The sequence below is a fragment of the Schistocerca serialis genome, chromosome 7 (genome assembly GCF_023864345.2).
Source record: "Schistocerca serialis cubense isolate TAMUIC-IGC-003099 chromosome 7, iqSchSeri2.2, whole genome shotgun sequence".
In the NCBI taxonomy this organism is placed as follows: Eukaryota; Metazoa; Arthropoda; class Insecta; order Orthoptera; family Acrididae; genus Schistocerca; species Schistocerca serialis.
Window position 1 is genome coordinate 215,135,237 of NC_064644.1, and position 13,980 is coordinate 215,149,216.

Consider the following 13,980-nt stretch of genomic DNA (forward strand, 5'->3'; position numbering starts at 1 on the left):
GAGCCCTGTGCATGGGAAGCGAGAAGGCTACCGCAAGACCACGAGCTGTGGACATGTTTGTAAGTACATTTGTGTTTTTATCTGTTACCATAACTAGGTGCTTATGGTCGCACTGATGCTTTTATGTATAGGGGTTCAATCACTACCAGTGTCTATTTTTTGTTGTTCAGATAGGCAAATGCTTTCCATTGCCCAGCTATTTATACATTGACCTCACCTACGGACATTATGGTTTTAAATCTGAAGGTTGGGCTTTCTACATTCTCTGCCATATTGTTTACCACATTTTAATGTTTGTAAGTGCACTTGTGTTTTTATCTATTCTGGCTTTGTATTACTTTGATATAAAGAGGTTCAATCCCCATCACTGTTTCTGTCTTGTTTTTTAGATCTGCACCTGATGATGTGGCTATAAGCCACAAAAGTGGCAGTGTCTTGATAAAACTCGTACAAAATACAGGTGCTTGCAGGGTTCTTGCCATAAAATTTCTTGCAATTGCTCGGGCACAGATAGATGGCCTAACTTACTGCAGATCCTATATAGTCTGATACGGAATCCATTAGGCCACACACCTTTCAACTTTTTCAATGACACGTACACTCATATTAATGTCGTGCACCTTTTCAGTGGTGTGAGAATTAGATTGGGAAAGTACTCCTGGATTTTCCTTTGTAAAGAAACTTTTGAGGAGAGTTCAAAATTTCTGCATGCTGCTGTATTTCTTACCAGTCAGAATGATCAGGCATAAGTGTTATGGAAATGCTTCGTTAGTTTGGATCCTTACAGGGAAGGTGGTGGCAAAATGTTACTGAGGAAGTTTACACAACCAAAATTCACAACAAACACCATAATAACTATACTGTCTGCAACATTCACATAGTGTAAGGACAAGATAAGGTAGACTGGTTTAATGAAGGCATTCGAGAATGGAACAGAAAAGGGGATGGTTAACAATGGTTGTAAGTACCCTCCAACATTTACTAAGCAGGGGCTCACAGTTTATGTATGTAGATGTAGATAAATTCCAAGATCTGGTCACTATACTGTAAACATGCAATGATAACTATCACTTTTTAACTTTCAAAGGCTCCTTCCAATGTTTTAAGTAATCTTAGAAAGAAGGAAGCCTCAGCATAACATACTGAAGTTACAAATCCACATAAACACTCCAGCTTTCCTGTAAACAATACTTTATTCTCAATTTAATAAATCTTGCCAAGATCCTTACTTTGATCAACTAATTTTACACACTTAGGTAAAAATCTTGGGTTCTCAGCTGCATCTACTCGACCACTGTTAATGGTAACAGACTGCCTTGTAGATGCTGTCCTTATTCTTCTGTAGCAATTGTATTGGCTGTGATATCATCAACACCCAGTCCACTGCTGTGTGAGACAATGTTTTTGTCTTACACCTGCTGTGCTCACATTAACATCATGATGGCCAGCTTCCTTAGTGTGCTCAGCTGCAACCTGCTGTGTTCTGTGATGGTGTGATCAGATATTTTGATGTGACTTCTGAAATTTTCCCGGCGTATTTCTTCTTCTAATAATTTCCGGGTATGCAGCCGGATCCCGTCGACATTCTGCCACGATATTTCGGCCCAGAGACGTCCGGCCATCATCAGGTGAGTACACAACTACTGAAGAGCCCAGGTGCAGTCGCGGTATTTATGCCGAATCTCGCGCATCTGAAATGTACTGGCATCCTACAGCGCATGCGTCAGGTGTTGACATGCGCGGCATAGCCGAGTTGTACGTGCTGCCCTCGGTGGTGGAAATAAAGGTTCATCTAGTCATTGAGTATCGAATGACACTGTCGATTCCGCTGTGATTGTATAATTTTAATAACAGGATTCCAATTTTTATCCAGCTGAAAGTCGTTGTCTCGATTTATAAGATTATTGGCAAGACGCATTTCCACTGATTCCTTGATTACGGAATCCCAAAAACCGGAAACTGGGGATAAAATTTTTGTTACATTGTATTCCATTGAATGTCCCAAAGAAATACAGTGCTCTGCTACTGCCGATTTTGACGGTTGCCGCAGACGGGTGTATCTTTCATGTTCTATACATCGTTCATGGTCGGTTCTTGTCGTCTGGCCAATATACTGTATTTCTTTGGGACATTCAATGGAATACAATGTAACAAAAATTTTATCCCCGGTTTCCGGTTTTTGGGATTCCGTAATCAAGGAATCAGTGGAAATGCGTCTTGCCAATAATCTTATAAATCGAGACAACGGCTTTCAGCTGGATAAAAATTGGAATCCTGTTATTAAAATTATACAATCACAGCGGAATCGACAGTGTCATTCGATACTCAATGACTAGATGAACCTTTATTTCCACCACCGAGGGCAGCACGTACAACTCGGCTATGCCGCGCATGTCAACACCTGACGCATGCGCTGTAGGATGCCAGTACATTTCAGATGCGCGAGATTCGGCATAAATACCGCGACTGCACCTGGGCTCTTCAGTAGTTGTGTACTCACCTGATGATGGCCGGACGTCTCTGGGCCGAAATATCGTGGCAGAATGTCGACGGGATCCAGCTGCATACCCGGAAATTATTAGAAGAAGATATTTTGATCTCTGTAGCTTCTTTAATTAAATTATCCCAATAACTGTTAGCCTTTGTGATGATGGGGATGTCTTTGAATGCAATTTTGTTTCCATTTTTCAATGCATGTTCAGCCCCCTTCAATTTCTCACAATAGCGAAGATGCTCACAATGTGAAGAAAATCATCTTGGGCTTCCAGATACATCAATTCTTTATCCGAGCAAGAGTTCTTTATCTGTGCAAGAGTTCTATCTCTGTTGTCAAAAACTTTCCCCAAGAACTGGACCACCTACAAAATGTTTTCTGTAAAAATGGCTACAATAATAAACAATGTTAAACAGATATCACAGTTTATTTATCTCCACAGCGCGTTTCAAAGGTTTAACCCTCCATCACAGGTGGATTTACGTTTGTTAATATGGCATTTGTGTGTGTGTTGTGTTACAATTTTTTGCAGGAACTTGTGCCACTGTCTAGCAGGGAAACAAAACACTATTTCAGAACATGGTTTTGGGTTTCTTTTGACAAAAAATTAAACATGTATCTAATGGTAAACATAAAAATAAGTAAAATAAAGTACCTCCAGTTGTCACAGGTTCCTTTCACTGTCGTAACACATCACATGTATACTCTCATATTTTGTAAACAAATATGGCATCGGAAACTACTGGGTGCATGGATCGTATAGCAGATGAGAAAAAATTATCACAAAGTACAAAGAATATATGTCCTAACAACATTATTACAGAATAAAATTTTTTGAGGGATTTGTAGTGTTGTTTGAGGTGTTGAATACATTCGTTGGAATAAATACCTTAGGTGGTATATAAATCCAATTCTGACAAGTGAAAATAGCTTAAACTTCATACTCATTCATACAATCAGGTGAAGTGTTATGAACTTTATGTACAATAATCATATTGGCTACAGTGGTAAAATTATATACAAATAACAATTTTGGTTGGGATTCACAGATAGATATGAAAGACTGGAGGCAGAGGGGGAGAAAGATAACGAGGAAGTGAGCGGGAGAGAGATTGGGTGGAAAGAGTGATTGTACGAGAGCAAACTTACAAGACAAGGGGTCTTAAGATTATATCTGTTACATGTAAGGAAAGAGAAGAAGTTCTTACACATACCATTAAAACTAAATTAAACAAGAATAATGCAATAATTCGAAAAGCTGACAAGGGTAACACAACTGTTGTAATGAACGGAGCAACAAATATAGAAAAAACTTTAGACTTCTTCCAAACCAACAACATAACAGAGATACATAAAGATCCAACAGCCAGAATACAAAAGGAGATTAAACACATTTCAAACAACATCAGCTTTCTACTTACCATCCAAGAAGCAAGAAATATTGTAACAATGAGCCCACAAGCACCTTGTTTTAGATCACAACCTAAGATACACAAAGATGGGAGCCCCATGAGGCCTACAGTGAACAGTAGGAACAGCCCAACATTCAAACTCAGCAAAATGCTCTTCAAAATTCTCAAAGAGGCATACACATTCAATAACGAGAGAACACTTAAAAACACAACAGGATTTACACAACATGTCAAAAATATAGATGTACCTGCTGGAGCCGCACTTGCCTCATTTGACATACAAAACCTTTATTTATCTTTGCCAATAGATCCCACACTACAGATAATCAATGCCAACCTACAAAAGCATGAAAAAATCCTTTCACCCACATAACTGAACTAATGGACCTGTTTGAATTCACACTTTCACACAACTATTTTAAATTTAACCATAAAATCTACAAGCAAACAGACGGTCTGGCAATGGCCTCAAATCGTTCAGGACTGCTAGCTGGAATATTTGTAAGTAACTTAAAAGACAAAATCCTGAAATCGAATCACAACCTCTACAAAAATATCATCTACTACTACAGATATGTAGATGATACCATCATTTTAATCAAAGGCACCACAGATGATATCAGTGAGTTGAACCAGTTATTCAACAACTCCCATGAAAGCATAAAATTCACAGTTGAACACCAAAAAGATGACAGTACAAATTTCTTAAACCTTACCATTAGAATAAGGAATAACAGATATCAGTTTGAAATTTATAGGAAGCCTACCACAACACATACTACAATCCACAACTCCTCTTATCATCCCACAGCCCACAAAATGGCAGCATTCCGGTACATGATCAATAGAGCTATCCAACTACCACACTCTGAAGACAAATGTGATCAAGAAATTGAAATAATAAAACAAACAGCTATTGCAAATGGTTATAACAGCTCCATAGTAGACATCCTGAAATGCACAATAATAATGGCAAAGAGCAATCGCAACATAAAAAACAAAAAGAAAATAACATCTTCCATACACACCCCTTTCTATGTAACATTTCATATCAGACTGCCAATGTCTTCAAATGAAAAGGCATAAGCATATCCTTTACCACAGACAACAAGATCGGACAGAAGTTACCCCACATCATCTGCACACGAAACCCACTGCATCACACAGGTGTGTACAAAATTGAATGTTTGGACTGTGACTGCTTCTACATAGACCAGACACGCAGATCATTTGAGATTGTTCAAAGAGCACATGGCAGCACCAAAAAACAAAAAAATACCACACGTCAGCAATAGCCACCCACCTACATGAAATAAAACACCATGTTAACAACACAAGTATCAGCATCCTACACAACCACCCAAAGGCAGAAACCTAGACATCCTTGGAACACTCCAAATATACAAACAAAACAACCTGAATCCATCTTAAATGACAAAAATGAAAATATTTACAATAGTATCATCTCTGTTTTCAGCAGTTGCCTACATCATTAAAACATGCAAAACACACACACACACACACACACACACACACACACACACCCTACTATTTACCATAAATATTTAGTTATGTTACCAAGACAGTCCCCGAGTGTACAAGAGATTGACCTCATTTACAGATATATCATCACACCAATAGCTTGTACCAGTTGTCAGCTTGGAACTATATGTACATAACCCACTGGCACAAATTGCACATCCATCTGCATATTTTTAAGCATTAACCAATGTATTACCACAACCTTTAGGCAGTTATTACACGTAACAGATATAATCTTAAGACCCTTGCCTTGTAAAGTTTGCTCTCATAAAATCACTCTTTCCACCCTCTCTCCCCCGCTCACTTTCTCTTTCTCTCGCTCTCCATGTGCCTCCAACCTTTCATATCTATCTATGAATCCCAACCAAAATTTTAATTTGTGCATAATTTTACCACTGTGGCCAATATGATTATTGTACATAAAGTTTGTAACACTTCACCTGATTGTATAAATGAGTATGAATTTTAAGCTATTTTAACCTGTCAGAATTGCATTTCTATACCATCTGAGGTATTTATTCCAATGAATGTATTCAACACCTCAAATAACACCTCCAAATCCCTTAAAAATTTTATTCTGTAATAATGTTGTTAGGACGTATTATTGTTTGTACTTTGTCATAATGCTTTCTCTTCTGCTATACGATCCATACACCCAATAGTTTCTGACGCCATATTTGTTTACAAAATATGAGAGTATACATGTGATGTGTTATGACAGTGAAAGGAACTTGTGATCACTGGAGGTACTTTATTTTACTTATTTTCATGTTTACCATTAGATACACGTTTAATTTTTTGTCAAAAGAAACCCAAAACCATGTTCTGAAATAGTGTTTTTCCACTAAACAGTAGCACAAGTTCCTCCAAAAAATCTTAAAACACAACACACACACACACACACACACACACACACACACACACACACACACACACACACACAAGTTTCATATTAACAAACATAAATCCACCTGATGATAGAGGTTTAAACCTTTGAAACGCGTCGTGGAGATAAATAAACAGTGACTGGTAACAGTAAACTTTTTGTTTCACAGTAAAGCCTAACTTAAAATGTTCACATTTAAAGATATCACAAGCATTTCATTTCAGGAGGAACCTGCAAATAGAACACTGTTGAGGAGGACAGTTAAAAAGATAGCATTTTTGCTATTGTGTGTTTCAATTACAGGGAAGATTAACTGACTCCTGGATATTAACTCAATTTTCAGTCTCCAGCTAAAATATGCCAATTCACAAGGCCTATTAACAATAATGTATGCCTCAGAGCTTCTAGCATTTATAAAAATTCGATGTATGAGATTTGACAGTAATACATCTGGGTGGACCATGCACACAGAAAACCAGGCTGTGATTACACTATCAGGAGAAATTGGCAGAAGCCAAACATGTACTGAAAAAATGGATGCAAAGTTGCATTCAATGACACCTCTATCACCACAAAGGTGAATGGTTCCTGGGACGGCATAATAAAGTGATTACATAGATCAAAATACCTGATAACACCATCAATAAAGATTGCACTTCGCATTTGAGCGCAGGATGGAACCCAGTATCACAACTGTAAGTTGTCATGGTGAATGAGGGACAGAAACATTGTCTTATGTGACAATGGACAAAGTACTGCTGATGTCACAGCCAATACCATGGCTAAATAAGGACAGGGCAGTAAGCACATGGCATTCATTTACCAGTTGACACTGGTTGAGGAATACTTAGATGAAAGCTTGTGGAAGTATAATCTCTTGACATGGCTGGAAGCACGAGAATATTATATTTAGTCAAACTGCCATGACACCATGTATTCATACAAATTAGTTGTCTGACTTGTACTAAACTACTGAAAAAACTTTTTTTAAAAAAAAAAAAAAAATCACATGAGCTTGGACTAAATCCTCATGAGTTTGACTTTGAAATCAACAAATGCTAATCAGCTATTACTGTAGCACAGTTGCTGCCATAAAATCACACATGCCTCTGCTAAAATGACAAAATTTTGTCTGTGAACCTTTGGGATTGACAACAGTACATTGCATAAGGGCCTTTTTGGGCCTGTCTTGTTCCTTTTAGAGTGTGCAAGACCGACTTGCAAGTTTAAGCTACTACCATAGTCTATTAAACATGTAGTCTTCTTAACTGTCTCTGTAACTGCAGAATAGCTGGCTTGTTTCACACTGGTTCAGCCTCTATTAAACTTAGTACAACATTCCTCGGCATTGTCATGTATCAGAATAACACTTGTGTAACTAAATTTGGCAAAATTATGACCAGAACATTTCTGTTATCATGAGAAACCCTCTGAAAACTCCATGCAGTGAAAGCATTCCATGGAGCTACACTGTGCTCAGATTTGGGGCAATCCACCCCCCCCCCCCTCCTTCTCCATCATAAATCTGCCCCCAGAAGTGATATGACAGCACCTGCACAGTTCAGATTGTCAATGACTATGGCAGTCTGCTGAACAGCAATGAAAGAGCATAAAATTACTCTCTGGATTGAAATCTGGATCAAATTACTTCTTTGATCACCCATTCCTATTGGCTTGGAAATGATATACTCTATCTTTTAAAACTATGAAATCCCTGATCATGTGATCAGATATTAACTTTAGGTTGATAATCACAAATGAAAACTGCAACTATATTCTTGTGAACAAAAGGACTATCAAGAGAAGATAAGGAACCACTGGAACATGTGGAAATAAACAGAACAGTTACAGCTTGAATAAAATAATTTTGTGACTGACAGACTGCAGGCAGCCCCAACTGACAAGATTCAACATTTACCAAAACAGATAACAGTGAGCATGTGGCACTTAAGAAATAACTGAAATTCTCAGGTACATGTTCAGTACCACTCACTTCATTGAGAGGTCAGTCACAAAATTATTTTAATCTAGCAAGTCAAATTCAGGATTCTGCCATTGAAAGTTATTTTATCAGAAAATTAGAGAGAGAAATATGCACAGAATACTGAACAGAAAGATAAAGTGTAAGCTAGGCAACATAAAAGAATGTACAAAATGTTAATCATACAAAGAGAAGAGAGTATTACAAATAAATAGTAGCTTAAAAATTCTGCATATGATACTGTAATAATGTTTTTTAATGTAGGTAATAATATTTTTAATTCTTCAAAAAAGAAAATAGGTAACCCGAGATAAATGTTTGCTAAGTAATACTTAGTAGAAATTCATCAGTTAATAATGATTACCACTATGTACTTTCATTTATCAAATAATATTTAAATCACCATCATTTTCTTACAATGTGTATAATTACATGTTCATTATGTCATTTCTCTTTGAATGATATTCTATTATTGGTAAGAAGTTTTGATAGGAATATAAAGTTGGGGAAATAGCATGGAAAAAGACTAAAAGATACAATAAAAATCAATATATTGTGACAACTGCAGCAATTGTCTGTATGTACAAACACATTCATTACAATTTTTGGAATATCAAAACAGGCACAAAGGAAGGCCACCTTTGACACACAAATGAGACCATAAGTGAAGCTGAAGTATCACTTAGGAGGGGAGCCCAAACAGACATTTTTAATTTCTCAGTCATTTTTAATTTCTCAGTCAAGTTTTGGAAGAAGAACGATATGGGAACTTAAATTGATTGTTTCTACAATCACCAAGTATGATCACGTATATTAACCCTTGCTCTTATCCAATAAGCTCCTCCTCTCCTTTTTTTACTTTCAGTTTCAGAGTAGCTCTCTGAGCTATTATTTCAATCATGTTAACATGACAGTTAAACAACATGTTTACTCATGCATTTACACTAAGGCAGCTGCAGTCTACACCGTCATGATGTCGTTGTCATCAATGTCTGTCGATTGAATAAATACTGAGTAATGCCACTCAAATATAGTGGCACAGAATGATGAATATGAAGGTTTTCCTGAATAAAATCTGGTAGAGATGAAGAAAAGGCTGTCTCCAACAGGTCAAGACTGTCATCAGATTTCATCTGCAGAAAAATGTAAAATGTTAAAGTTTTTGTCCATATCAACTAAAGTAATTGAAAACATTTTTACACTGAACTAATAGACATTACTTAACAAAAATGGTTCCAGAAAACATATTTACTGACTGTCACAAATAGCTGTTGCTGTTTTGTATATTGTCATTTACACACAGGTTATAAGGAAACTACAACAAACGTAGCATGAAATATGTTCTAGATCTTCTATTGTAAATGCAAACACAAAGGCACACACCAAGTCCCACTTCCCCTATGAACAAGTGATCCTTGCGATCTCTTAGTCAGTTGTTTACTGAAGATCACCCAATAATCTGACAACTAGTTAGAAATAAACAAAAATCAGTTGAACATACACAGTTTACTTGTTGTTGTTGTTGTTGTTGTTGTTGTCTTCAGTCCGGAGACTTGATGCAGCCCTCCATGCTACTCTATCCTGTGCAAGCTTCATCATCTCCCAGTACCTACTGCAACCTACATCCTTCTGGATCTGTTTAGTGTATTCATCTCTTGGTCTCCCTCTACAATTTTTACCCTCTGCACTGCCCTCCAATACTAAATCGGTGATCCATTGATGCCTCAGAATATGTCCTACCAACCGATCCCTTCTTCTAGTCCAGTTATGCCGCAAATTTCTCTTCTCCCCAATTCTATTCAATACCTCCTCATTAGTTATGTGATCTACCCATCTATTCATCAGGATTCTTCTGTAGCACCCCATTTCGAAAGCTTCTATTCTCTTTTTGTCTAAACTGTTTATCGTCCTCGTTTCACTTCCATACATGGCTACACTCCATACAAATACTTTCAGAAAAGACTTCCTCGCACTTAAATCTATACTCGATGTTAAATTTCTGTTCTTCAGAAACACTTTCCTTTCCATTGTCAGCCTACATTTTATATCCTCTCTACTTCGACCATCATCAGTTTTTTGCTCCCTAAATAGAAAAACTTGTTTGCTACCTTAAGCGTCACGTTTCCTAATCTAATACCCTCAGCATCACCTGATTTAATTCGACTACATTACATTATCCTTGTTCTGCTATTGTTGGTGTTCATCTTATATCCTCCTTTCAAGACACTGTCCATTCCGTTCAACTGCTCTTCTAAGTCCTTTGCTGTCTCTGACAGAATTACAATGTCATCGATGAATCTCAAAGTTTTTATTTTTTCTCCATGGATTTTTACTCTGAATTTTTCTTTTGTTTCCTTTACTGCTTGCTCAATATATAGATTGAGTAACATCGGGGATAGGCTCCAACCCTGTTTCACTCCCTTCCCAACCACTGCTTCCCTTTCATATCACTGGACTCTTGTAACTGCCATCTGGTTTCTGTACAAACTGTAAATAGCCTTTCGCTCCCTGTAGTTTACCCCTGCCACCTTCATAATTTGAAAGATAGTATTCCAGTCAACATTGTCAAAAGTTTTCTCCAAGTCTACAAATGCTAGAAATGTAGGTTTGCCTTTCCTTAATCTATTTTACTTGTTATTCAACCTTAAATACTGATTCAGAGACAGAGGATAGGACAACTGTACTGTAATGGAGGAATGTTCTCAGCTTGCAATTCACATGTGAATATTTGGGGGAAGGGGGAGGCACAGAGGAGGGGCTGAGGATGGGGGAGTTTGGGGTGAAGCAGCACTGCAGTTATCCATGTTGTACTGGGCAGCATGCTCTGCCATTAGCTGGTTAACTTGTCCTTGGCTAAGCTTTGCCAACGGTAGTTCACAGAGGTGGACAACTGTTCATTGGTCCCCTTGTTAACTTGAAAAGCTTTGCAGCTGCTATTCATAACCGAAATAAAAAATGAATTTCACAGAGGACCCTGTCTCTGATGAGAAAGACATGATATACCAATGGTAGAATTATGACAAGGGGGCATATGTAGACATGCCTTTTATACGGATATGAACAACCAAGGAAGGAAGATTAGCGTTAAATCCTGTTGCCGCTGAGGACATTAAAGATGGAGATATGGACCAATGGCAGGAAATGGCATGCGGGTGGATCAGAATACTTCTTAGGTTGGCCAGTGATAAAGATTTTATGCACAATGCTACTCATTTTAGGGCACAAAGCAGGACTGTTAAGTCAAATCTCTGTGTAATAATAATGCAGGGTATTATTTACAGTAGGCATAAACGTTTAGGCAAGAAAACCGAACTAAGTTACGATGACTGTTGTTTGGTATTTTATAAAACAATGTCATATCATTCTGGGGTACGTAATTACTGTGGCTGTCAATGCAACAACACAGTGTATGACCATTATTGTTCTCTTACGCTTAAAGAATTATTGTCAAATTGTCTTAACAGAATACATCACTTTTGAGTTGTTATGTCAATGTAAATGCATGACAGGATATGCTCAATAATTCTCGTTGTAATATGTGAGATATATAGTGTAATTCAATGGTTATTTTTGCAAATATTAAAAGAAAAAGAAATTAGTGTTTAATGTCCCATCAAGGATGAGGTCATTAGAGGCAGTGCATAAGTTTTCGCTATTGTTGTTTTCATTATTAACCACCACTGTTTCTGTTTCGTCTTTTTAACTACACAAATATCACCACCATTATCTTCCTTTCCAAGATTAGGCTGGTGCCTGTTCTGAACTCAAAATCAAGTAGGCTGCAGTACCTAGAGGTGGCAGCCCCATCATGCAATTTAATCTGCGCAGTTTTCAAAACACAGCTAGGGGGTTATAAAGTTAATGGCAGGCTCATAAACAGCATCAGATACAGGACTGGATCAACTGAACTATACAAATATTTAAAGAAATATTTGATGGATTGTAGAATTTTCTCTCTGTTGTTAGTTTCATCATAACTGGTGAAATGTGATCTCTATTGAGCATAAGGTTCTGTTGCGTTTAGTTCATGCTCTTATTGTTTCTTTTACCACAACTTTTTATTCCACATATATACGTTTTAAGAGTGCTTCAGCCTAATCCAATATATTCTATCATGTTCCTATTAAGTCCCCTGTATACGATAACTTCTTGGTCAAGTTTGCTGTCTCCTATCCATGGGTTTGTCACACAAGTGTGCAGGTGTTACAACAAAGTCTGGAAAATTTAGCCTTATTTTTGAAGCGGCTGTCATACTATGCATATCGTGTAACGAAGTATTTTGACACTAGTGGGAATTGCTACCAATACACGCAAAGCATTTCTTGTACTGACTTTAGCACTATGTATAAAGAAGAAAAATAAAACAAAATGCTGGTCCACGGAATGATTGAAATTCAGAAAAAAATATACACATGAAAATCTGATAAAGGAAACATTGCACACTGAACATGATGATTACATCAACTTTAATTTATTTTTATTTCATTCAGCTCCCACTTTTGCGTTGTGCATGGAATACTGGTTTTCTTCTTAACATCTTGCTGCAGAATATATGCCCAGGAAAGACACAACTCCCTAATCATTTTGGTAATTGCTGGTGCTCTTTTTCTCCGTCCATATTTTCCTTAGGTCATAGTTTCCACAGTTGTGGAAACTCATGAAGCAATGAGACAAACTATAATAAAAACTCTTTCTCACTTACATTGCATTGCAAAACATCACATATCTGTCAAATCGTCTGTCAATCAAAATTTCTCTCAGACATCTGAAACACATCAAACAAAGCTGCACACTGCCACATAATTTGACAAACTAATGATTTTTCTACATACTTACAAAATCTTCTGCTGTAAATATAAGTACTTTAATCAAATAATTGCCTCTTTCATCTATGTCTGTATAACCACTATTTTTGAAGACGTTGACCTTGTTTGCTAACTATTATTAGGTATGTCACCTAATTCTTAAGTAAGTTACCTTATTCCACATTTCTGATTTCCTCCTAGTGACTGTATTTGTTTCTAGTTTTCTATCTTTTTTATTCTACATCTCGTAAGTCAAAAGTTCTTTAGAACCATCACATATTCAATAATTTCTTTACTGTTTCACAAAACTTATTCACTTTCATTTCTTCCTTATCTAGTCCTTTTATGCTTGTTTCTTTTGAAGGTGTGTTGAGGGGAAACATGTTCCTTTTAGCAACTGTATTATAATCCAAAGTTCCCCACTGAACAAGAACCGTTTTAGTTTTTTTGTCCTATTACTTTTTATTAAATTTCTCAGCCCTCCCCCCTTCTTCCCCCAATCATCTTGTGGTGGTGGTTGCCATCACTGAACGGATTTTGTAACTCTTCACAGAGCACCTCTACCTCATCAGAATGTGAAAGTGTTGGATCACAGACTTCAGAGATTTCTATAAAATATATTTGTCTACATTTAAAACAATTATTACAGTTCTGTCTGAGATTACTTCAATATCTGTACTAATGTTATCAATTTTCCAGTTCACTGTAAATCCTATATGTAGTAATAAAACTTATTTCCCAAGTTTAATTCAAACATGTCATTCTTTCAGCTCACTTTTAATAACCTTATTATTTCTCATTTAATGTTATGTAACAACTCCTCTTACGCCTCCACTAACTCACCTTTTAACCCTGAAGTT

At 36.9% G+C, this 13,980-nt stretch overlaps 1 protein-coding gene across 1 annotated transcript in view; it reads right to left on the minus strand.

The window, feature by feature from the left end:
* Positions 1 to 8,849: 8,849 nt before the first annotated feature.
* Positions 8,850 to 13,980, minus strand: part of LOC126412715 (mitotic spindle assembly checkpoint protein MAD1) — a 101,038-nt gene continuing 95,907 nt past the window's right edge. The window contains exon 12 of the mRNA XM_050082433.1: positions 8,850 to 9,448. Coding sequence (XP_049938390.1) covers positions 9,284 to 9,448 — 165 coding nt within the window. The 3' untranslated portion in view covers positions 8,850 to 9,283. The remainder of the gene's footprint in view (positions 9,449 to 13,980) is intronic.